This window comes from Sorghum bicolor, chromosome 7 (genome assembly GCF_000003195.3).
Source record: "Sorghum bicolor cultivar BTx623 chromosome 7, Sorghum_bicolor_NCBIv3, whole genome shotgun sequence".
Taxonomy (NCBI): domain Eukaryota; kingdom Viridiplantae; phylum Streptophyta; class Magnoliopsida; order Poales; family Poaceae; genus Sorghum; species Sorghum bicolor.
Genome location: NC_012876.2, coordinates 46,098,067 through 46,125,083, shown reverse-complemented (window position 1 = coordinate 46,125,083; position 27,017 = coordinate 46,098,067). Strand labels below are relative to the sequence as shown.

Below are 27,017 nucleotides of genomic sequence, written 5' to 3'. Positions count from 1 at the left end.
CAATTAAGGACTAAGTGCTTTTCTACACATCTTTGCAAAACCTTATCTAAGTTTTCAAGACAACTATCAAAAGTTTTTCCATAAATAGAGAAATCATCCATGAAAACTTCCATAATCTCTTCAATCATATCAGAAAATATAGACATCATGCATCTTTGAAAAGAAGCTAGTGCATTACATAACCCAAAAGACATTCTACGGTACGCATAAGTTCCGTATGGGCATGTAAAAGTGGTTTTGCTTTGATCATCGGGATGGATCGGGATCTGGTGATACCCTCAATATCCATCTAAGAAACAGAAGAACGAATGGTTCGCTAATCGCTCTAGCATCTCATCTATGAAAGGTAAAGAAAAATGATCCTTTCTCATGGCTTTGTTTAGTTTTCTATAGTCTATGCACATCCGCCACCCTATGACGGTGCGTTGCGGAATTAGCTCGTTCTTTTCATTCATAACGACAGTCATGCCTCCCTTTTTAGGCACAACTTGAACTGGGCTTACCCACTCACTGTGCGGCACAGGATATATAATCCCTGCATGCAGCAACATTATAACTTCCTTTTTAACTACCTCTCTCATCGCATTGTTAAGTCTACGTTGGGGCTCTCGAGAAGGTGAAACAGAAGGATCTATTGGAATACGATGGGTGCAAATCATAGGACTGATTCCTGTAAGATCTTGGAGTGAGTAGCCAAAAACTGAGTGATGTTTCTCAAGAATGGTCATTAATCGCAGAGTCTGCTCCTGAGTGAGTTTATCACTAATGATCACAGGAAACTCTGGATTATTGTTTAGGAAAGCATAGATAAGACAGGGTGGTAAAGTTTTAAGCTCTATGGGAGGTCTAGGCGTTTCTGCAAACTCATCTAAGGGTTCAGGTTCAGATGGTTCATCTTCTTCTTCTATGAAGAAAGGAGCTTCGTCTTCTAAGTCTGGTTCTTCTAAAAACTCTAGAGATGCAGCCTTTACCTCCTCCATAGGATCAGGCAAAAGATATGACTCAGCCTTATTATTTAAGGAGTGAGAAATTGTTATGGAAAATTTAAAAGTTTTTCCAAAAGAAATGTGTAGCTTTCTAGTATGACCTTCATAAAGGAGTCTTCTAAAAGGTTGTCCTATCAACAGGTCGAAGTCCCATGTATCAAAGATATAAAAGTTCAAATGAACCATGGAGCCTTCTACCAATAAAGGTAGGACATTAATAATTCCAAGACTGGGGACTAATCGTCCCGAAGATTCCTTTATGACCCTTGTTGTGGAGGTTAGGACCAAATTTTTAAATAATTTAAGTGCAAAAGATTCAGACATGATGTTGATCCCCACAACATGATTATAGAGAGCATCAAATTGATCAGAATCATAAGCACAGCGTATAGTTATAGAAGTGTGTCCAAACGGATCACATCAGAGGAAAGCTCTGATTCCTCCAACCATTCGCTACTCATGACTGCGATAAGCTCTCTTAATTGATGTTCACTTGGTAAACAAATGCTAAAATGGCTGTTTTTGGGGTCTGTTAATAGAATGGTAGTTTGAAATGTTTCCAAAATCGGCAAAGAGATCTGGTTCTATATCCAGCATGAAATCAGGTGGTGGAATTTCTTCCTTTTGTGGCTCAGAACTTGGGATAGCTAAAGTAGATGGAGAATTTGGCAGAGTGTCTACTTCGGCTTCGTGGGTTTCATCATGAAGGGTATTATCCATCTCAGCTTCTAGGATTCTATCTAGGATCACTCTAGCATCATCAGTAGGGATGCGAAAGAAAGAACCTCTAGACATTGTATGTAGCATTTGTTTATGATCTTTCTGAAGACCTCAGAAAAAGTGAAATAAAAGAACAGGGACTTCAAGATTAAGATTTGGACCAGATTCTAAAAGATCAGAAAAACGTTTCCAGGATTTTCCTAAAGTTTCATTATCTTTTTGTTTAAAAGATAGGACTTCTAGTCTAAGGTCGCCGATACGGTCGAGGGAATAAAAATCTATACAAAAGTTGGCTCGTAAAACTCCCCATTCACCTCGTGGTTGACTTACCTTCTGATTATACCATTGTCTAGCTTCTCCCCTTAAAGAAAAAGGAAAAAGCTTCCAACGTAAAGTTTTATTATAAATGCCTTCAATGCGAAGACAATCACATGTTTGCTCAAAATCTCTAATATGAAAGGGTTTTCGTCTTCCCTTCCTAAAAAAGATAGGTTTTGAATCATGGCAATTAACCTGGAACATAACCTATACTGGGATGTTTGGATAGGCTCTGATGACTCCCATGGTAAAAGGTCACTTTCCAAAGGTGTTTCAAATTGATAGATTGATTTAGAATCTTGGTTTTCCATAAGGTAAGAATAGAGAAAATAAAAGAATATAAAAGATAAGAAAAGATAAAAGTATAGATACAAGCTAGTAGTAAGACTCAAGGTTATCTCAGCAAACCGTCTTTCTCCCCGGCAACGGCGCCAGAAATGCATGTTGATATTTGGGAACGCAATAAGGAATTTATCCGCAAGCGCACGGATATCGGTGAGCACTTCACCCAGGAGGTTATCCAGAGTATCGTATTTATATTTTTACCACTAGGAGAAAGAGTGCATCTAACTAACCCAGTCTATTACTACTAACCTTTAGGCTACAAAGAATGTTTCTCGATGTGAGTGATATATAGAGAAGACTACAACCGTAATCTCTTTCTAACCTTGGTAAGGATGATCTACTGTTCTATTGGGGAAGCTTACGGAATCTAGACACCACAGAGGATGTTCAACCCGCACCTATAAACCCTATCCTTCCTGCTAACGAGATATGGTCTGCAAAGGTAACTCGGAAATATCACGTTCGTCGCTACAACTACGGTCCAGCTAGTCAGGGAATATCTATGAGTATCCTAGCCCAAACACCACGTCTACGCTAGAGATGATTACTCTAAACTCTACGCGAAGAGATTAAAGTAAACTCATAAACCAAAGAACAATAAAACAAGAACTTACTAGAATTTAGATGTCGAAATACTGAAGAATCCTAGGAGCAAGCTTCGGGTTATGAGAACTTGATCCCGCAGGTACAACCTCGAAGTAGACACCGACAGGCCGGGCTTCCTCCGATCTACACCTCCACTCTATCTCTCTCAATCTAGTAGAAACTAGAAGATCTAATTCTAGTCACATTGGATGCTAAGCCCTAAGTCTATTTAGAGGAGAGGTATTCCTTCAAGGGCTCCCCTCAACTCTACGATGAACTTGTGTCTCCCCCAGGGGCCAGGGGGTCTGCTTATATAGTACCCTCAGGTGAACGCGGGCCGTTGGATCAAACCGACATTGAGTGAACGGTTATCCTTGATCCTTTAGGTCGGTGGAGCGTAATCCCGAAACAGAGTCCTGATTGGACTCCAGAGGGGGGCGGGCGCCCTAGTCCCCAGGCCGGGCGCCCTGGGCCAGGCCCCGTTCTGCCTCCGCTTCGTTCTCGTGGCTTCTGGAGTCTTCTAGATGGTAGAACATTGCACGGTGCGTTGATATCTCTATGTAATCCCGACATGTGGGCCTTTCTTCCATATTTTTCCTGATAACCCCCTGCAGAAACAGATAAACAACAAAACTCGTGAAATTCTGTCAGATCAAACCCTAATTCTAGGTGTTGTTTGTATATTGGTCCTTTCCCTTGTTTATTTAATAATTAAAATTGATACTTAAGAATCATCAACAACCATTACCATCCAAGACGACATAGGTAACACTTTTAAGGTAAATGGTCAACGCTTGAAAATCTATCACGAGCCACAAAACAACCTGGTAGGGGAACTTGATGTGATTGAGTTCATAGAATTCTACCACTAAGCTCTTATAAGCTCTAGACAATTATCTAACCCTTAACATGCTCCACGAGTTTTGTTGTCTATTTGGGTTGTGCATGATTTTGAGGCTTAAGAAGAGTGAGACCGAACATGCAGGCCACAAGAGTGAACGACTATATCAACATCCAGCTTAGGGGAGGCACTCTCACATGTATCTAGATAAGTATTACTTTTCTTTCTTGGTTCTATTTACTAGTATTCGGAAATAAATAAAAAAATGCATAACCATGAAACCAAACAAAGTTTTTCTTTTGAGTAATATACAATAATTTTGTGTAATCCTAAGTTTTAAATAAAATAAAAGGAAAGTTACTATTTAATCCAAGTCTAGGTAATTGACAAACATAATATGAGAAGGTCTGAGCTACTATTTAACTTGTTCCAAGTTTCGCTAGAGTTCTGGAGATTTTATCTTTTGAAAATCTAAAATTCAAAAAAAAAGATATCCTGTTTGACATAATACCTAGAGTCTTATAAGATATAAATATTAAAACTATGGGCACTTGCTTAGTTCAAGCCATTGTTAATTCTTGTAGTTTTGGTTGAGAGAATTATCATGCTCCAAAGATCAAGATCTTTTTGTTTTAAAAATATAAACGATTCACTCTTCCGAAGTATTATTGCGTAAGAGGCATGGGACTATGCAAAAACTTGATTAAAAAAAGAGCGAGACGAAAGGTAAAAATGGACAAGTATCCGAAGTAGAATTAGGGGTACAAAGATACCCACCTGAGTGAAAAAAATGGACACGTGTCCGATAGTAGAATTAGGGGTACTTGATGCCCACTGGAAAAAAAAGAAGAAAAAAAAGAGAGAGAGACTGAAAAAAAGAAAGAAAACAAAATGATAGCCCATGGTCCCTTTAATAAGCAATATACCAGTAATAGATGACAAACTTTTCAAAAAAAGATCAAAGGTCTTGATCTAGGAATATGACATTCCTCTCCCTTGCTCCGAGCATTGACATAGCAAAAATGCAAAGTAAGTATGCTAAAACTTTTAAAGCTCTACTTATATATCTTTCGAGAAGAAGGCAAATGCCTCAGTTTTATTTTGGAAACTTACAAAAAACTCCAGAACAAAGGTAAGACAGAGAACTTGAGACATAGTGCTTGACTTGATCGTTCTGTTTTTCAATCACTTAAGACCTTAGTGATAACTTAAAAACCCTGTAGTAAGAGGCATAAAAGTAACCCCTGTTTTCTTGCTGATTTTAGCTTTGCTCAGGGACGAGCAAAGGTTACGCTTGGGGGAGCTTGTTGATGGTCCTTAATGCTCACATTTAAGCGTCAACTAATCATGGAAAAGGATCCAAATGCAACCAACACCCAGACTTAGGGTTTTAGCTGACAGAATTCCACAAGTTTTGGTGTTTGTCTATTTCTACAGGGGGTTATCAGGAAATATGGAGGAAAAGCCCACACGTCGGGTTTACATAGAGATATTAACGTGTGCACCAATTTTCTATCATCTAGAAGACTCCAGAAGCCACGAGAACGAACGGGAGGCCGAGCGGGCCTGGGGGCAGGGTGCCCGCCCTGCTGCCTGGGCCAATCAGGCTCCATCTCACGGATAATGCTCCACCGACCTACAGGATTAAGGAAAACCGTGCGATTAAGGTCGCTTTGATCCGACGGTCCATATTCATTTGGAGGAACTATATAAACAGCCCCCACCAGCCCCTAGAGGCATATATCTTCAACAGAATCAAAGCTAGGGTTTCAATTATTCATCCAAGTAGAGAGGATCCCTCTAGTTCATCTAGTTCTAGTTCTAGTTCTAGTTCATCTAGTTCTAGTTCTAGTTGTAATCTAGAAAATAGGGAGAGAGAAGAGGAGAGCGGAGGAGGAGCCTGATCTGTCGGATCTTCCTCAACATTGTACTTTTGCAGGAACTGGTTCATTCTTCATCGTTCTCCAAGTTCTTCAATTCATAATTCCTGAGTTCTTTAATTACTTTTATTTATATTCAAGTTATTTATTGGATTCCTGCTTGCATCAAGTGCTCTAGTCTTTGCAACCCTAGAGTAGTAATTAATAGATTAGATGTGGTGTTTAGTCTTGCAATTACCTGGAATTGTACCCAATCCTGCGGATTGTTGTGGTAACCCTAGGGTAGTGACAGCCCTAACGGTCGACGTATTCCACCTCGTTCAGATTGGTGTTTGCAGGACTGTAGTCAGAGCTTCCTCCCTTCTCATCTCTTTTCTGTGGTTAGTGTTCTGATGTCCCGAAATAAATAATCTTTGAAGTATTTCTTGATTCTTAGATCAACTAGAGAACTCTCAGGAAACTTTCTCTCTTCCCACCAAAAATAGTTAATATAGTTATCCTTGGGCGATCTTGAATCTTAATTAGTACACTCACGTTCCCTGTGGAAAATCGATACTTTGGAATACTCCCGGGTGAAAGCTACATCGGTATCCATACGCTTGCGGATCTTTCTGTTTGCGTTTAAAATACCCAACAGTGTGCAAGCGAGTGGGAGAGCTAGTGAGCGTGGCCGAGATAGACGGGGCATTGGCGCGGAGGTCATGCAGCGACGCTGGGCTGACAAGCAGGGCCCAGCGTACGGATGCCAAATGCGCTTGATCTTTGTGCCGGTCAGCCATGACGGCGACTGAAGCCTGCCAATCAGTGTTTCAATCGACAACTAACAGAGGAAGATTGGCAGTGATTAACTCCCAAACTGTGGCAAATTAGAAGATGGTGTAGTTAACAAACTTGGAGAACTACACGATATCTACAACTATGTCAATTGGAGCAAACGCTAAATCGGCTTGGATGCAAAGTTATAGAGCTCCCAACATCCCTTCACGCAAATTGCATTCACCCAAGGACTTAGAAAAGTTTCTAAGTGTTGAACCATCACCACAAACTGTCTTGTGGGCTATTTTGAGCAAGTTGTGATTATTTTCAAGGCAAAGTTATCTCCCTATTTGTTATTCTTGGTACTTAGAGTTTATATAATGGTTTTAAAAGAAAGCACATAGTTCCTTCTTATTCCTCAAATAGCACTCTCAAATCACTCAGTATGTATATGATTCCTAACAAGGCATGGCATAAGATTGCCTTCTTTTGTTTCATCCTACATCTATAGGCTTATATGGGGCTTAGGTAAGGATGAACAAGATAGCCTACTTGCATTGCATATATTATAAAGTCAAAACAAGGAACCTAGGAGAAGATTGTCATAATCCTAGATAAAGATGTGCAAGTGTGTGGAAAATGATAGAGTAGAATACTCCTCTATTTGATAAGATCTCTCTCTATTTTATTTTACTTGAGACATCACAGCAATGATTTTTTAATAGCCTTTATGTCTCATCTACACAAGCCTTGTTTAGAGAAATATTTTAAACCTTAGAACATCGAGCATCTTTATGGTGAAAATGGATAGCATGTTTTGGCGTACTTCTAGTGTAGAAGTAGCAAGCATGATATGTGGTGTGTGTGTGTGTGATCTTTATCTTGGAACTATGGCATAATTAAGCATGATATCAATAAGTTGCAACTTCTTTTTCGGAAGCCCATCTCCAAAGAACTCTAAAGTTAAGCGTGCTTGGACTAGAGAAAGTTAGGGATGGGTGACCAATCAGAAAGTTCTTCCTGGGTGCACACGAGTGAGGACAAAGTGCAGAAAAAAGACTAGTGTTGGTTTGTGAGGGTAGCCTATGTCCTAGAAAAGCTATTTGATGTAAGCGGGTCTGGCCTCGTGGAGACGAGATGTTACAAAGTGCTGGGGAGGCAGCCACGCTGAAGGCCACAACCGTGGGCCGGTCGCGCCACGCTATGGCCGGGGATGGCCACCGCGCGTGGACCCCGTGCTGTGCCAAGCTGCAAGGCAGGAGCACCGCCATGCTCAAGGGAGAGAGAGAGAGCAAGGGGAGGGAATAGAGGAGGAGGACGAGGTGGAGTCAGATGAGGCGGCCGTGGCGCATAGCTGATGCCCAATGCCATTAGCCTAGCCTCGGGAGGACCGAGGAGGGAGACGAGGAGGACAAACCGAGAGGAGGATTTGGAAGGAGGTAGCCAAAAAGCGCAGCAAATGGAGGACTGCCACCGTCAAGCACCGGGACGCGGGAGAAGGAGACCGCCGTAGAGGGTAGGGCCGGCGTTGGTGTGTCGTTACCTGTAGCTAAGGCGGTTAGGTTTTTGTGAAAAAAGGAGCACATGCAAACCAGATGGAGAAGGAAGCGCTGGGGAGTGCAGCCACGCCGGAGGCCACTGTAGCGGGCTAGTCGTGCCGCGCTAGGGCCGAGGATGGCCACCGTCGGTGGCCCCGCGTTGCGCAGCGCTGTAGGCTGAGAGCTCCGCCACGCTCATGGGAGATATAGAGGAAGGGGAGGGAAGAGAGGAGGAGGCGACGGAGGTGGACGAGGGCGTCGCCATGCACAGCTGACGCCTAGTGCTGTTGGCCTGGCCTCGGGAGTACTAAGGAAGAGAGACCGAGAGGAGGTTTTGGGAGGAGGTAGTTTTTTACGAGGGGAGGACTGAGGTGAGAGATATATACCTCCATTTATTTACTGCTACAGTGCATAAGCTAACGTGTACAGCTTCTCCTCCCGGTGTAGGATGGCCTCATCCATGCAAACATACACGCACGACGTGACTGATGTCATACCTTGACGCCTCAAGCTTAAGGCCTTGTTTACTTTCGCCTAAAACCTAAAATTTTTCAAGATTTATCGTCACATCGAATCTTTAAAAACATGTATAAAGTATTAAATATAGATAAAAATAAAAACTAATTACATAGTTTAGTTGAAATTTACAAGATGAATATTTTAAGTCTAATAAGTCAAGGTTGGACAATAATTATCACAGATAGCACGTGATTTTTGTGGACAGGAACTAAATACGGCCGGAAGTGGTTTCAGCAGCCCACGGAGACAAACGCAGCCGCCAAGAGCGCGTGACTCGTTTCTCTCTCCCCCTCGCTTGCCAGTGCCATACCAAAAGGTCCGAAGGGCCAAGGCAGGCGGCAAGGCCGGCCGGAGGAGACGAACCTGCCCTGGAGGCCGCCAGCCAAAGAACCCGAAGAGACATCTGCCCCCAGTTGCTCTGCCAGCACCACCCCACCACCAGACGTGAGTCCCGATCAGATCAGAGAACCTGCCGTCTGCTCTGCTGGCCGATCCACCAAACCAAAAGCGCCCAAAGCTTTACCTATCCTCTAGTCCTCCCTCAGTGCCTCCTTTTCCGCTCCAACCCCACCTCCCTCATCCACCTCCCCAAAGAGAAAAATAAAGGGTAAAGGATCCCCTCGGATTTACAACGGTAAAGCCTGCGGCACCCTGCTAGCCCACTCTCGCCCTAACCCCGAGATTTGAGTGCAGCAGAAGGCAGAGCAGGGAAGGAATTTCGGAAGGGGACAGCCCGCAGCGCCATCAGAAGGGAAGGAGCACCAGGAGCCTCCAAGCGCAAGCAACCAAGCGCAGACAGAGCACAACCAAGACGCCCCACAGCAAGGCCAAGGCATAAAGCAATGCAGTCCGGGGGCACGGTTTCCAATACCGCCACCACCGGTGGACGGAGGCGTGTCTCGGTGCAGTCCACCAGGAGCGCCGCCGTCACCACTTCGGCGTCCTCCGTGTGGGAGGCGCGGATGAAGATGGACGAGGTCAAGGGCGGCGTCAAGGTCTTCAGCGCCGGCGCCGCCGACGAGCCGGCGGACGAGGAGGGCATGCGGGTCTACCGCCGCCTGCGCCGCAACCAGAGCGAGGGCAACGGCACCGGTGCCGCGGGCGCCGCCAGCGCCGCGGCCGCCAAGAAGAGGCGCAGCTGGAAGGCTTCTGAGCCGGTCACCGCGATTGGGGATCTCCGCACGACGCGCTCCGACGCCGCCGCCGCCGTGACGACGGCCACCACCACCACTGCGGTGGTTGCCAGGCGGGCCGTGGCGCCGGTATCCAAGCCCGAGAAGAAGGTGGCGCCCGCGGCGGCCGCCGGCGAGGTCAAGGAGGTGGTGGTCGTGGAAGTGCACAAGGCCGCGGCGGCAGACGCCAAGAACGTGGTGCAACAACCAGATGAGGAGTTGGACGACGACGACGCGGAGGATGAATTATTGGACGAGGAGCTGGATCAGACAGAGGAGGAAGAGAAGGAGATGCTGGATCAGGATCACATGGCCATTGACAACGAACAAACTGCTCTGGACCAAGGCAAGAATCCTTAGTTCCCCACTGTCGTAGTGTCTTTGCCTGATTCACTTGTCGATGAACACACTAATAATGTCACTGTGCTCTTCAATTGCTACCGTATTGCAGTGGAGGACGACGACGGCCAAGATCTTGGGCCACCGACAAAAGGTGCCTCTGCCAATTTTGTCCCTGTTTTCTCCTCCACATTTTCCTTGCTTTTCTTTTCATTTCCTGACTGTTGTGTTCTTGCCTCCGAACTGCATCGCCGCTAATGTGGCAGGTATTAAGCCAACGCCGTCGGTAGAAGAAGAGAGAGCGACCAACCCAGAGCCGGTGAAGCGGCCTCCAGGTGAATCTCAGTCCTTCGATCACTTCGCCCTTTTTTGCGTGTTTGGCTGCGATGGATTCGACTCATCCATATATTCCTGTTCATTGATGGTCCAGGGAAGAAATTAGCCTCGGTGGTCGATCTCCGAGCAATCAACCCGGAACCCATGACCCCTCCACCAGGTGAATTTCTATTCCACCAAATGCAAAACTCACGCTACTTCAGGTAAATATCTGTCTTACACCAATCGCTGCTCCCATCCTGCCGGAATGCAGTCGAGAAGAAGGCGACACCGATAGTGGTTCACCGCATGACCGACTTGGAGCCGGCAAAGCCTACTTCTCCAGGTATATTTGATTCTGAAAAGTCAGCCTAGATGTAATTTTTGGATCATCTAGTTGTTATTATTTTTTTTTTGAGGTAAACCTAGTTGTTATTATTTTCTGATTAATTGTCTTGGTTTGATTGAAGTTGAAGAGTATGTGGAGATTCAAGGAAGACCATCTCAACCCAGCAGAAGTCAAGCAAGAATGCAGAATATTGGTAATGTCTATTACTAGCCTCCATGAGACCATGGCACAAATCCATATGCATGCTTTTGTTCCCAACAACTCAAAGAATCTGATATTCTAGTTCAAGAATCAGTCAGGGTCTGATGGCTCTTCCCTTTCCTTTCTGCACCTTGGTATCCCAGTGAATTTGGTGATGTGGAGAGATGTGTCAAAGTCTGCATTGGTTTTTGGATTAGGGACTTTCTTGCTCATCTCATCCTCCTACGCCAAGGACCTAAATTTCAAGTAACTCGCTCTTCAATATTTGCTGCACCTGTAACTATGAAGTTACTAGAATCTAAAAGCGTTGATAGTAACAAAACTGACAGCAATTACCTAACCTTCCCCACCAAACTTTATGCATTCCGCAGCACAATCACGGCAGCATCATATGCAGGCCTAATCTACCTTGGTCTACGGTTCCTGCGGAAGTCCATACTGAACAGGTAAAAGGCTAATCTCCTCAGAGGACCAACATAATCACGCGCAAGCAAATTCAAAGTAAATCGTTTATTGTGTCATTAACCATGGTAACTTTTCACTGCTGGGTAAAAATGCAGGGGTGAAAATTTGGAGTGTGACGATGAAGGCATTGGCGAGAGGTGCTACCTGGTTGGGGAGGAGGAGGCCATCTGGCTGCTGAGGCTGGTGCTGCCATATATCAATGAGGTGCTCCTGAATCTGAGGTCTCTCTTCTCCGGTGAGCCTGTGACAACCATGAAGGTAGGTAAAAACAGAGAAAGAAAGGTGCTGTGCCTTCATGTGAATATTAGGCAAAAACAAAAGAGAGAAAAACACTGTACTATCTGGTACTCCGTACATGTAGTATCTGGCATACTCCGAGATGCCTGCAACGCATAGACGCGCATCTCTGGATTTGTACTGACAAGTAGACACATGTGTTCTGGTCTGCAGCTGGCACTGCTACTGTTTGCGATGGCCCGGTGTGGTAATTTTATCACCCTCTGGACACTGGCTAAACTGGGTAAGTTCTACTACCTCCTACAGCTGATAATACATGCATTACCATCTATGCAACATCTTTCACTCCCTTCTCTCTAATTCCTTTCGCCCCTGGGAACCTCTTCTGTTTCTTCATTACTTTCTTTTTGGTGCAAATTCTGTTTCTTCATTTCAACAAGCCGTGGGAGGGGATAGCCTTTCATGAACTGTTTTGTTACAGTTATGATGCAGTAACTTTAGCTTGAACCATAGGAAATATAGGGACCACGAGCGTGAGCAAGTTTACATGTACAGATAAAGGTGCAGCGAGATGTACTGCAGTCACTGACTTCTCGTGTCTTTGTTCGGCTGCGTTTGCAGTCTTCTTTGGGGTCTTCATCATCCCGAAGGTGTGCTCCTCTTACTCCACGCAGCTGGCACGATACGGTAAGTGTATAGTACTCCCTCCGTCCATAAAACCATGTAATTATAGTATCTGTGTTTTTCAAATTAAATCAAATTTAACTAAAGATTATAATAATAATATTCGTATTTGTGTCTCCAAATAAATTTATTTTGAAAATATATTCTATAGCTAATTTAATGATGCTTATTTTGTATCAAGAATCTTGGTAATTTTTATATAACTTGAGTTAAAGTCAAATTTACTTGACTCCTCGAAGTAGGAGAATTGCATTCGTTTTTGTGGATGGAAGCACTGTGATAAAGCTCTCAACTTCAACCACATAGTTTGGATTTAAATTTGACACAAGATTCAAGAGAGTTGTCATACGGAATAAAACTAGGGCAGGAAACAGAAAGAGCAAGATAAAAGTTTATTGTTAGTACACTAGAGTATATCCTCATACAGAACAAGATGATGTATAAATGAAGAATGATATTTGACCTACACTTAAGGTTTACCATCTACAAAGAGAATCATGACTTGTTTGCATTCTTCAACCTAGGTTAGCTAATAAACTAGTAGAAGTGACAGTGTAGGCCCTAGGTGTTGTAGTTAAAAGTAAATGATCACTTGTTCACATCCGAGGCAAAACAAAAGTTATAGTAAGACCTTGTTTAGATCAGGGTGTAAAATTTTGGGTATGACCTCGGCTATGACATCTGGATGTCATATGGGAATGTTCGTATAGTAATAAAAAGATAAATTGTAAAAGTCCTTAGTATTCCGCAAGATGAATTTATTAAGGATTAAGTAATCCGTTATTAGCACATGTTTACTATAGCTTTACTGTAGCATCATATTGTTAAACTATGGACTAATTAGACTTAAAAAATTTATCTCTAAAATAGTCGTAATCTGCACAATTAGTTATTTTTAGTCTATATTTAACAATCCATGTATGTGTTCAAATATCCAATAGGATATGAAGTACACTTTAAGGGAGAAACTAAACAATGGCATTAGCGTGCACGGTTATTCCTCCTACCTTTTGCACATGCGAGCGTTTTTTGAGAGCTTGGGCCTTGTTTAGTTCCTTAGCTGATACTGGAACATTTTGTTTGTATGTAACAATTATTATTCAACTAACTAGGTTTACAAGATTTATCTTACAACAAATAAACTGTACAATTAGTTATTTTTTCTCTATATTTAAGCTATATGCATGTATCACAAAATTTAATGTGATAAAAAATTTTCAAAAGTTTTTGAATTTCAGATATAACTAAACAAGAACTGGACCTTGATTGTTATTTTACGCTGTGGCCTATGGTCGAACAGTATGAAACTGATGCTGTCCCTAGTGACCCCACACCTTCCTGTGTCGTTGCGCAAAAAGTAAGAGAATCTTTCCAAACAACTACTCACTCAAGGCTCCTTGATTGACCGTTTATCTTATTCAAAAATTTTATATAAATATTATTTTTTATCTTAATTTATTTTGTTAGTAAAAAGATTTTAACAATAATTTATTTATTTTACTTTTTGCATAAAAAATTGAATAAGGTGAATTATTAAATAAGAAATTTGAAAATCAAAAATAACATTTGAATGGGACGGAGGGAGTACGGTAGTATTACTTTGTTCTCATCTCATCATCGCTGGTGTCACAAAGGACTACATAGAAACTAATGTTGAAGACATAGCTCATGTGGATACGACAATATTAGCTACATGTAAAATAGTTGTGGGTGCATCCACGTAGTAAATCTGGGGGGAATATATAGAAGTTGATGTTGAAGACATTTTTTTTGCTCCAATGGTAACGACACTAATGTGGCATCTTTATTTTGCTTAGTGAACCTGCTCCTGAACTTGTCTTCTAGCTCTTTGATGGACTTAACCAGATTTAGACACAAACATATGGCATGAAATGTGATCAATACCCTATGATTAAATTTAAGATTGATTGATTACAATCTTCTTGGTTGGTTAGAAGTAGCTAAGAAATTTTAACTTATTTAATCAGACACTCGCATCACTAAGGGCAGCTACAATAGGACCCATCCATAACTACTATGGGACTCATCCATAGTTCATATACATAGGACCCATCCATAACTACTATTATTTATTTACAATGCTCAGCGAACTAGTAGTGTATAAAGAGGGTTCCCTCAGAGATAAAGAAAAACTCTTCCACCCTTCCAGCCAGGGAGAGAGAGAGGTGAGTAGGAAATAATAATAATTTTTTTATTACTTAGGTAGTTCATAACTTTATGGGTAGTTTTTGCTATGGTGTATTGTTTCTACGGCTGATGCTAATTTATTGTGAAACAAAACACTGTGATTAATGGTTGATTCTAGTTAATAAATTCAAGCGAACAATAATAATTTTTTTATTGCTTATGGATAGTTCATAACTGTTCTGTTGGTAAGGAATATTTTAGGCCTTGTTTAGATGCGAAATTTTTTTGTATTTCGCTACTGTAGCACTTTCGTTTGTTTGAGGCCAATATTGTCCAATCATGGACTAACTAGGATTAAAAGATTCGTCTCGCGATTTACAGTTACACTGTGGAATTAGTTTTTATTTTCATATATATATTTAATGCCTTCATGCATATGCCGAAAGATTGGTCACAGATAATCTTAAAAACTTTTTGATTTTTGGGTGAACTAAACGAGGCCTTAATCGTATGAGCTGTTATTATTGCTACACTGTACGCCATAGAATAAGTTAGCAATGTTCAGGATTCTTTCACCCACGGGGCATGATATTAACTGTCAGTACTGAACCTTCCTAGCTTTGCTCTTTTACAGTTGTAGCGTTCTCTCTCTCTCAAAATAATTATTGTTTACGCTTGTTGAGACACAATTTTAACTAAATATATATAAAAATTATTAATTTTTGTGGTATATAATTAGTATTATAAAAAATATTTTTAAATCTAGTTTTTTAACAATTTTATTTGAAGATATAAACATTGAACGTATTTAATATAAATCGAGTTAAACTTGTGATATCAAAATAATAATGATAATTAATTTAGGACCGATGGAGTAGGCACATGGATCACTCTCATGCAAACACACTACTTAGGCTTTGTTTAGATGCACCTAAAAAACCAAAACTTTACAAGATTTCTCATAACATCAAATCTTACGACACATGTATGAAACATTAAATATAGATAAAAAAATAATTAATTGTACAGTTTACCTGTAAATTATGAGACGAATTTTTTAAGCCTAGTTGCTCTATAATTAAATAATGTTTGTTAAATAAAAACAAAAGTGATACAGTGTCAAAATCTAAAAATTTTTTTCATATAAACAAAGCCTTAGTTCGCAAAAATTTTCAAGATTTCCCGTCACATCGAATCTTTGGCCACATGCATGGAACATTAAATATGAACAAAAATAAAAACTAACTGCATAGTTTACCTATAATTTGTGAGATGAATCTTTTGAGTCTAGTTACTCCGTGATTAGACAATGTTTGTCAAATAAAAACGAAATGCTACAGTACCAAAAACAAAAAATTTTACGAACTAAACAAGACCTTACTGATCTGGTCTCCCATCCTCGCTAGCTGTGCCCTCTGTTTGTAGGGTCGTCTGTTTGGTGTTTGCTCACCAACCCATCAGCATTTTGGTCCACACAAATATACTGTAAACAACAATTAGGCTCGTGAGTCGTGCGTGACATATTTGTTGCCTGCCAAAACAACAACAACATGTCCGAACAGGATTATAGATGTTTCCGGTGTGATGTTGCGCTACCATGTCTGCCACTTCGATTCTTTATTTAGCGTCTGGCCATGCCCTTTAATTTGAGCGATAATTTCGAGGAAAAGCTTGAGTCATCCTTACTAATTAGAATTCCGTTAAGTTCACCACTAATCATATATCATTTGAGCGATAATATTGAAGAAAAACTTGAGTCGTCCTTACTAATTAGAATTCCGTTAAGTCCCCCACTGGTCTTATATCAGATCAGTCAGCAAATCCCATCACATCAGTCAGTGAAGATGGTAGATAGCTAGTCACTGTCCAAAGATTTGGACCACAAGGGGTGGATTGGACCCATCTCGCCTTTGGTTAGGCGAACGTGATATCCCACGTCTGTGTTTGGTTGGAGGTAAGTGGGTTCAGATTCCTTTTTTTTTTTGAAAAGGAGGTGGGTTCAGATTCCTGTCATATGGGTCCTGTACGTCAGCTTGTCATCCCTCCTTTCTTCTTACGACATCCTCTCACCGTGTTCTCTGCTTAGGCACAGCCCCTACTCGCCTGCCTGTACGGACCTGTTCGTCAGTTTTGGAGCAACCACCGCAAATTCCACATGTGCCCACTTTGTCACCGATCACTGCGAATCTTGCCTAGGCATGCCACTACTGTTGCTTTTGTTAGAATTATAGGCAATTTTCATATCATTTTAATTCCATAAATCAACATTATGATGATGACATATATAATATAATTAATCATAGAAATCATGATATTAAACATGTTCATAGGAATATAGAACATGTGATCCATGAACATGTAGAACATGTGATTATTAAAAATATAAAGGCATAATATATGAAATATAATAACAAGGCAAGACATATATCTTAAAATAGCAATAAACAAGAGACTGCATGTTAAACGACAAAATAGAACTACTGAAATATATGAGAAACAGTATGTCAAACGACGTGACTGAAGCACTAGTGAAACATAGAGACAGCAGCATAGGAAACGTTTTAACTTAACCAGCGAAACAAGCAGACATGACATAGATCTTATACCAGAAACATATATAAGATAAAAACAGAAAAGATATGGTAGAACATATGAAACATAACCACGATAGTATGCGCAACAAAACAAACACACTACTGCAACATGTACGAACAGAAAGACGAAATACAACAGAAAGATGAACGGATCATACCCTCCCGTGCGCTCCGATGATCCCGATCCTTGACCAATTTCCATGATGTAGAGGATGAAGACGATCTTTCCACCAAGAAGAAGAAATCCGCCCGAACCAGCTTGAGGAAGATGAACAGTGGCGGTGGATTGGGCAGTCGCGTAGTCGCTCCCCAAAAACCTAATTGCCGATCCCTCGTGCAAGGTCTCGAACGACAAGGGCTTCGGAGGCACCTGCCCTCTCGCTCCTCCGTGCGCGCGGATTTACGAGATGAGGATTCCTTCTTTGCAACAAGATTGTGTTCTGAGTTGTGTGTTGTGTGTGTACCAGACCAAAGGCACATGTCCTCTTTATAGCCTTGCGGCAGGAGAGGGAGGAGAGGAAGGGATGACAGCCGAAGAGACAGCAATTGGTGAATTAAACACGGAGTTGAAACTCCTGTAATTAGTGAGTGCTTAACACACCACATTACTACAGCAAATGGTGAGTTAAACATAGAGTTGAAACTCTTGTAATTAGTGAGTGCTTAACACATCACATCACTACACCGCATGCCTGTCTGCTTGGCTCCCCTCGCCTCGCCATGTCTGGTACAACTCGTATTATTCACAATTACATACCATAGAGTTTATTTGATTTATTAAATCTAATTGAGCCTAGCCCAAAATAAATTTAGATTTGCTAAGCGCATAAGACAGCCATAACTTGCATGACAAAACCGTGAATGCCATAAATCCGACTCATCAGAAATATCAACAGAATTCACAAGTTTATTACAAACATCATGCAACGATAAGCGGAACAAACCTCCGCAATGATATCCGTTACCCACAAATGAACCATGTCTCGACACAACACATTTCTTTGATTCAAGAACAACTCTATAGCCATCTCGGCATAGCATAGATGCACTAACAAGATTTTTCTTGATGGAGGGAACATGTTGTATGTTCTTCAAGGGCACCGTCTTTCCCGGAGTAAACTTCAGAATGACCATACCAACACCAAGAACATGAGCACGCGACCCATTTCCCATCAACAAGGCGCCAGACCTCCCGACCTGATAAGTGGCAAACAAAGAGACATCAGCACATACATGGATATTTGCACCACTGTCCATCCACCACTCAGGTGAATTACAAACTGAAAGAACAAATGGTAAAGAATTACCATACCCAGATGTTCCATCTCCAGTTTTAGTAGTAACCATGTTTACAACTTTCTTCTCGTATTTGAACTTACGATCAGGGCACTCACTTGCCCAATGATCCTCACTGCCGCACAAAAAGCAGCCACCTTTCTTCTTGTTGTTGTTGTTTTGTTTCTTGAACTGTGTGGTTTGAACGGGTTTAGGAGTGTTCTCCTTCTTTTTCTAGATCTTCTTGTTCCACTTGTGAGATTTCTTCTTCACCACATTGGCAGATGAGGTCTCAACACCTTTCCCATTGTCCTTTGCTCTAGCCCTCTCCTCAACATCTAGAGTACCAATGAGTTCCTCAACATTGAACTCTTGCCTCTTGTGTTTGAGAGAGGTGCCAAAGTCCTTCCAAGAAGGTGGCAACTTGGCGATGATACCGCCAGCCACAAACTTATCGGGCAAAAAACAAGGGAACAGTTCAAGTTCCTTAGCTAGTGCCTGAATCTCATGAGCCTGTTCCACTACAGATTGGTTCTCAACCATCTTGTAGTCAAACAGCTGCTCCATGAGAAACAGCTCGCTACTAGCATCAGTAACTCCAAACTTTCCCATAAGTGCATCCCACAGCTCTTTCCCTGTAGGATGGATGATATAACTTTTGTGGAACTTAGGATCAAGTGCGCTAATTACTGCACCTCGAAAGAGGTTGTCATCAACCTTAAACTTTGCCTCATCCGCAGGAGGTAAGTTAGCAGGTTTCCCATCAAAAGAATCAGGCTTCAAAGTAGCAGCAAAACCTCTGACAGAAAAAATGCCTATTATATTTAGGTTTTTGAATTGTTAGAATTATAGGCAATTTCCATATCATTTTAATTCCATAAATCAACATTATGATGATGACATATATAATATAATTAATCATAAAAATCATGATATTAAACATGTTCATAGGAATATAGAACATGTGATCCATGAACATGTAGAACATGTGATTATTAAAAATATAAAGGCATAATATATGAAATATAATAACAAGGCAAGACATATATCTTAAAATAGCAATAAACAAGAGACTGCATGTTAAACGACGAAATAGAACTACTGAAAATATGAGAAACAGTATGTCAAACGACGTGACTGAACCACTAGTGAAACATAGAGACAACAACATATGAAACGTTTTAACTTAACCAGCGAAACAAGCAGACATGACATAGATCTTATACCAGAAACATATATAAGATAAAAACAGAAAAGACATGGTAGAGCATATGAAACATAACCAGGATAGTATGCGTAACAAAACAAACACACTGCTGCAACATGGGAAGACGAAATACAACAGGAAGATGAACGGATCATACCCTCCCGTGCGCTCCGATGATCCCGATCCTTGACCAATTTCAATGATGTAGAGGATGAAGACGATCTTTCCACCAGGAAGAAGAAATCCGCCCGAACCAGCTTGAGGAAGACGAACAGTGGCGGTGAATAGGGCAGTCGCGTAGTCGCTCCCCAAAAAACCTAATTGCCGATCTCTCGTGCAAGGTCTCGAACGACAAGGGCTTCGGAGGCACCTGCCCTCTCGCTCCTCCGTGCGCGCGGAGTTACGAGATGAGGATTCCTTCTTTGCAACAGGATTGTGTTCTGAGTTGTGTGTTGTGTGTGTACCAGACCAAAGGCACATGTCCTCTTTATAGCCTTGCGGCAGGAGAGGGAGGAGAGGAAGGGATGACAGCCGAAGGGACAGCAATTGGTGAATTAAACACGGAGTTGAAACTCCTGTAATTAGTGAGTGCTTAACACACCACATTACTACAGCAAATGGTGAGTTAAACACAGAGTTGAAACTCTTGTAATTAGTGAGTGCTTAACACACCACATCACTACACCGCATGCCTGTCTGCTTGGCTCCCCTCGCCTCGCCATGTCTGGTACAACTCGTATTATTCATAATTACGTACCATAGAGTTTATTTGATTTATTAAATCTAATTGAGCATAGCCCAAAATAAATCCAACAGCTTTCGCGCGAATGTGCGCCCGCCCTCCTAAGGGCGGAGCTCGGCATGCGCCACCATGGTCAAGGGCAGAGCTCGCCCTATGCGCTGCTCGCCTCTCTCGGGTGATATGGCGCGCCGGCGCTTACCTGGCCCCGTGCGACGCCGCTCCCCCCATCTGACACGACCATCGGCGCGCTGCTCGCCTCGTCTGCGTGGCACGGCCACCTATGCCCACCGGCGCTCACCTGGCCCCGTGTCGCTATCGCTCCATCTAGGTCGAGACGGTCTGATCGATTCCATGGTATCGTGCCCGACCCACATTTGGAGAGTATATTCTCTACCGGGTTCGACCCACTTCTCGTGAACCCACAAACCAAACAGCCAAGAAACCGGGTCGAACCTGCTCCAATCTAGTTGGTTCCTCCATCCAAACACATGCTTAGCTTAGTCTTTTTTTCACAAACCCTACTTCTATATGTTAAATCGATTCCTTTGAAATTCATGTATTTCAAAGGATTCCCTCTTTTCCCATCAAAGTTATTTCAATGTTGATGATAATGTAGCTTAGCAGTACTGCCTACATTCTTGTGCCATATTATCGGTGTTACTAATGATTGTAGAAAGAGAACAATTTCAGTAAAAGAAATGATGCCGTGAACTTTATGTTTGGTTCCCTTCCATGCATGTATGTAAACTTTTTCATGGTGTACACTAGCACTTAAACTAGACCCTACTGCTTTCACATGTCTGGACTTAATAATCTAGCTCCATGAAAGCATGGGCAAAGGCGAAAAGTACATCAGGAACCCAACTAACCAGGCAGGAAGCAAACGGCAATAAGTATATGGGTACTGCCAATAAAGTAGAGTAACGTAAATGTGAAAGGATATGGGTACTTTTCGACGAACAAATAGTGTTTTCTTCTCATAACAAATTAGTATAAGCATAAATATAAACCGAATTTTTTGGTTGATCTCCATGTCATGCAGGCAAGTTTTGGCTGGAAAGGTTGAGGGACGCCTGGGAGTCGTGCTCCCACAAGAAAGCTGTGGTGGCAGCCGTCTTCACCCTGGTCTGGAACGTCTCATCCACGGTGGCACGCGTCTGGGCGGTGTTCATGCTGGTGGTGGCCATCAAGTGCTATCAGCAGCGCATGGTGGAGTTCGGCTGGAGCAGCAGCACGGTGGAGGACGCACAGGAATCAGCAGACAACGAAGCAATTGGCGAGGAGCCGCGGGCGAAACATAGGGCCCAGGTGCAGGAGTTTGGGGCGCCGGTGGTGCCGCGACACAGGCGAGGGCCAGTCTCCAGCGAGTTCGCCAGGGAGAGGCTGAGGGTCAGGGGTGGCATCCAGCCTAGGTGATGGATACGGATTGGATTTATTAGAGGCTGGCTGAGAATGACTAGCTTTGTTGTTCTGTTTTTGTGTTCCGGTGATCACGTCTTGCCAGGCAATAACAACGGAACACATAGCGTGTTCATGTAGAGCCCCGGATTCCTCGAATTTACCATTCACACATCACCGTTTTTTTTTGCGACGCACACATCACAGCTTTAGCCTTTAGGCCTTCTTTGTACGACTTCAAATGGCTTTGGCGGGTGCTACAACACATGGAGGGTCAGAGCAAGTGAAGCAAAAAAATAATAATAACATTGGTGTTGCATGAAAGTTTTAAGTAAACGAAACAATCTCATCAACATGGAAAGTTGAACATAAGTTAAAGTTGTATTCATTCTCTGCACACATTGGTGGGGGTAATTATAGGACACAATCTTCGTATTTTACATTAAATGACTATTTTGCCCTTAACATAAAGGGTTACAACCCTTTTCATATACAAGGGCGAAGTGATCTAGTGTTCAATTCTTCAGCATCATGCATCTACACTAGTACATGGGCACACTATACAGGCGGTTGGTAACATATTTCTACAGACGTTTTCCAGCACCGCCTGCGCTGGGGGTCAGTAGAAATCGTTCATTTCCACAGGCGGCTGCTTGAGAGCCGTCAGTAGAAACCATTTACATAGGCGGCTCTCTTAGAGAACCGCCTGGCGGTTCCCTAAGAGAGCCGCCTGTGGAAACCTATTAAAATATTATTTATTTATTTAATTATTTATTATTTTATTGTTATTATTTAAATATAATGGTATTGGTTGGTCTTCAATCATAGCAACATGCAATTTAAATACTTCATCTCATACATACATTTGTATACATCAAAGTTTGGTGCTCAAATACATAAAATTAATTACAAGAGTATATCCATCATCACACATCATATATATATACATCAAAGTTTGTTTCTGTCCTCTAATAACCCTCTTTAGTAAGTTTGAGCTTACTAATCTCTGTTAGCACTCGGAACTGTGGCCTGGATAATTGGCTTTCATCATCATGATATTTGCCTTCAAGTGGAATGACATGCTTTATGATGAACGAGCAGATGTCCTCAACTATGTTGTCTAAAGCACGTTCGTCCATGCGCTCCGCCGTCCCTTGCTTGCAAAGAAAGTTTATAAACATTATATATTTTATGACTTCCAACTTTAATAGACTATTACTTATATTACCTTGTCAGGGTTCCTTGCATATCGTCCGTTCTCTCTCATGTTCTCGCACACGTACTAGCCACAGAGGACAGATAAGGGTGGTTGCTTCATGCGCTGTATAACAGGAGAGTGGTTATTTAATTATAGTTGCAACTGTGGTCATATGTGTATGATTTGTATTCATAATAGTAAATTTTTATACGTAGCGGCCAGTTATGTATAACCTCCAATGGTTGCCCTGGTCTCATGGACTCGCACTTTCCATGATTTATCTTATAGAACCTGTATGCCCGATGATCTCAAATAGAATCACCATGTTAGTGTCAAACTCTCACTATGTTTAAGTATGCATGCATAGCTTGACTTACAGCTCTAGCAGTTTGATGAATGGAGCATAGCTTTCTTTCGGGTAATCTGCGGAGTCTAGTACCAACACCCTTCCCTCCTTACGATAAACGATGAAGCATATCCAGTGGTTCCTGCTCGAATTAAATCCATGATGCATTTATGCATTGGAATAGTTTAGATAGATATTTGTAAACTCACACTTACCCAAAGTGGTACGGGGCCACCACCGTTTTCCTGTCTTAAAACTTTATTAGTGAATGTCCAATGTAGAAGGCGTATTTGGCTTCAAAATCAAGTTTCAACTTTCGAAGTTTCTCATCCCGTTCTGCACCTTCCAAACCATGTACCTCTGTGCTGTCATTCCTGATCCGGAATGTGTGCCGATTTTCGGCTATATCTATTGGGGAGAGATAGGCATTCCTTTCTTCGACACAATAATTAAAGTCTGAACCAAGATACAAATCTTGTTGATCATATAACATTCTACAAGACAGAAGCATGTCAGATTTTGAAAATTGATGAAACTACAATGTGTGTAACTATGTAACACTTACAATGCAAATGCCGTTATGATCTGTACATCTAGCATCTCGTGGTTCATCAGTGCCCACATGTCATCAAATGTAAGCATGCATTTGTCAGTACTCTAGCTGAGAAATGCTATTTGTGGTATGCGCATGCTTATGGTGTCGATGCCAGCAGAAGAGGCTCTCATGTACCGGTCATGAAACCTTTTATACCACTTGGTTTCTTCATAAGTTTGGTCCGACTGAGTAGAGGCTTTCCCCACATGTACTTTTTGGGGATATGCTTGTAGTCTTCTATAGTTGGCACCTTGAATTTGAAAGAGTTATGACCTTAGGCGCCGGCACCTCTGACTTTGCTAGCTCAGAAATCTCATGCTCTTGTACTGTGCATTTAGAAGCAATGCCTGACAAAAATCTCACTTGCCTAGCTAATTTTTTCTTTGGCTCGTATGGTGAAATCAACTTGGGTATCGGAAATACTTTCTTCTTAATTTGCACCTTTGGTGGCTCACTTCTTGTTTCTTGATCTTTGAGTTATGGGGAAGGGGTGGAATTGAATGGTGGTGGAGATTGTGTTGACTGTGGGGTAGAAAGATCATGGAGAGAAGATGGTTGATGGACAGAGAAAACATGGAGAGGTGATTCTGGTGGGTCAGGAAGAGACTGGGGAGGTGAAGGCGGTGGGTTAGGAAGACGATCGACATGAGGTGACGACTCCTGGGTGAGTGGCATCTCTTGAGAGGGTGGTGGTGGCTCCCTTAGTTGCACGTCCCTCCGAGGCTAAAGGATGAAATTTTTTATCGCCTGTCCTAGTTTCACAATGTCCTCGGGACCAGGGATGTCTAGAATCTCATCCTCGTATCCTTGGACCACGGTTGATACCTCTACTCTAAAGTAGTCTTTAGGAATGTCAGCACCATGGTATTTAGGTCCTCTTGGGATCGCTTTGCCCGTGGCTACTTCTCTTGTACGATGATTGTTAATCCCATATCTTATGACAAGGGAGCAAGGTGTAGAAGTAACAATGTCGTCAACTGGACAATGATACTTATTTGCCATTGATGCGACACTTCTTGGAATGATTGTTTCACTCGGTGCCACCAACGGTTGCGACACCACTAGGACTAGCTGCATTTGGGGAGCTTGAGTGCTCATCTGTTGATTTGATACGGCACTCGCTAGTTTCTGCATCAACTCAGGAGGAGGGTTTTCTAGCAACTTCCCCATCATCTCTTGGAAGTCTTTCTTAGCCTCTTCCTGAAAATAATTTGCCATTTGTTCCTTGTACCGATCATGTTTCTTATACTAATTTTTCCATTGAGGGCCGAATCCATCCTTCCATCCTTCTTTGGATGAGATGCCTCGAACACGGCCAGGATGCTCGGGGTTACCGAGGCCAACACTCAGGATGTCCCTCTCCCTTCGTGGCGTGAACTTGCCTTCCTGCTGCATGCCTACCACTGCAAAGATGCTCTTCATTGCCTCATCAAGCATTGGGTCTTCAAAGGACACACCCGTCTTGGTTTCCTTTGGTTTCCGAGCACGGATCCAATTCACGGACCTTTCACCGACTTGCTCGGACAACACTGGCAACCCTACTGCCTTCTTCGTAGCCTCTTCTTGCCTCCATTTAGGAACTTGGTGTTGGTAACCACCTGTGCCTAGATGGTGGTGGTACTTGTTCCTCTTTGCGAGCTGGGAGTTGGCTTCGCTCCGAGCTAAGAAGTTAGGGTCATTCTTCTGCTCTAGAAAAACAGCCCACTACCCTTTAGTAATCTTGTATTTGGCCTGTCTTTGCATACTTGACATTCATCTCTGACCTCCAATTTCGGAAACTAACCGCAGACTGCTTCATTGTATATGCCTTCACTAAATCTTCTGGTACATTCCTAGGAAACTGGAACCTTGTCTTAATCTTATCCCAAATTTTGATCTTGTGATTATTCGACACACCGAACCAGTTCTTAGTTGAGATATCAAGAAAGTCCCTCACACAGAAACCAATTGCGTTCCTGTATTTGGGTAGGGCCTTCTCTGGAGCTAGTGGCTGTCCGGTAGGGCTCACATCTGTGATGGCATATGTGTTATTTGGAAATTGGTTCAACCCTCTCTCGCCTCGTTTCAAACCTAGTCGCTTCCTTTTCCTGGACTGACATGGCCTCTCAGGGCTCATCGTTGCGTTCGTCGGTTCCGGTGCGTCTTCGTGTGCCACTTCCTCGTGAGACATCATCTCTCTAAACTAAGACATTGCCTCCTGAGTATAGACATGTGAATCATGGGCGTGTTTATATGTAGAAACTATGAATAGAAATCATTTACTTACATGGAATCGTCAATGTCTCTAATTTACCTCATCGGCTTCTGGATTGTAATCGGGGTCACGTGCCAATTCATGACGAGTCTTCCTCACTTCTAGAGGCTCCATATCGTCGCTAGCTTCTTGTTCGTAGGACGATCCTGATGCTTCGCCCGTTTCTACTTGTTTCGTGACCTCACGATCTTGTTCCATAGGGTGGGATGATCTTTCTACTCGCTCCGTGGGTTCGGACTGCAGTGTTTCATCCTTGTGCGGTGAACTCATCGCAGAAATTTATGTAATTTATGAATAAAATTAAATTTATGTATCCTAGGGTATATACACTAATACATATACAAAGAGAAATAATAACAAGTATTTATAAAAGGAATAATTATGAATGTTGTTACATATATAAAGAGTAATAATAACAAGTATTTATAAAAGGGTAGACACAAATAATACATACATATATTTTCTCAACATAATCACATATGAAATAATAATTATGAATTCTATTACATATATAAAGAGAAATAATAACAAGTATTTATAAAAGGAATAATGATGAATGCTATTACATATATAAAGAGTAATAATAACAAGTATTTATAAAAGGATAGACAAATAATACATACATATATTTCCTCAATATAATCACATATGAAATAATAATTATGAATTCTATTACATATATAAAGAGTAATAATAACAAGTATTTTATAAAAGGAATAATTATGAATGCTATTGCATATATAAAGAGTAATAATAACAAGTATTTATAAAAGGATAGACACAAATAATACATACATATATTTTCTCAACATAATCACATATGAAATAATAATTATGAATTATATTACATATATAAAGAGAAATAATAACAAGTATTTATAAAAAGATAGACACAAATAATACATAGATATATTTCCTCAACATAATTACATATGAAATAATAATTATGAATTCTATTACATATATAAAGAGTAATAATAACAAGTATTTATAAAAGGATAGACACAAAT

General features: G+C 41.8%; 1 protein-coding gene across 1 annotated transcript; it reads left to right on the top strand.

Annotated features, from left to right (window-relative positions):
* On the top strand, nucleotides 8,836–21,955 carry LOC8073074 (reticulon-like protein B21). The gene is made up of 12 exons (XM_021464978.1): nucleotides 8,836–10,006; nucleotides 10,112–10,153; nucleotides 10,266–10,334; nucleotides 10,430–10,495; nucleotides 10,589–10,660; nucleotides 10,785–10,856; nucleotides 11,008–11,110; nucleotides 11,236–11,310; nucleotides 11,425–11,587; nucleotides 11,780–11,849; nucleotides 12,188–12,253; nucleotides 21,259–21,955. Exons 1-12 carry the CDS (start codon nucleotides 9,331–9,333, stop codon nucleotides 21,630–21,632), a joined length of 1,848 nt encoding a protein of 615 aa, XP_021320653.1. The 5' UTR covers nucleotides 8,836–9,330; the 3' UTR covers nucleotides 21,633–21,955.

Coding starts and splice junctions, on each gene's coding strand:
- LOC8073074 (XM_021464978.1), top strand. CDS start 9,331: ATGCAGTCCGGGGGCACGGTTTCCAATACCGCCACCACCGGTGGACGG. Junction 10,661..10,784: donor GGCAAAGCCTACTTCTCCAG/GTATATTTGATT, acceptor GTTTGATTGAAG/TTGAAGAGTATGTGGAGATT. Junction 11,111..11,235: donor GCCAAGGACCTAAATTTCAA/GTAACTCGCTCT, acceptor TGCATTCCGCAG/CACAATCACGGCAGCATCAT.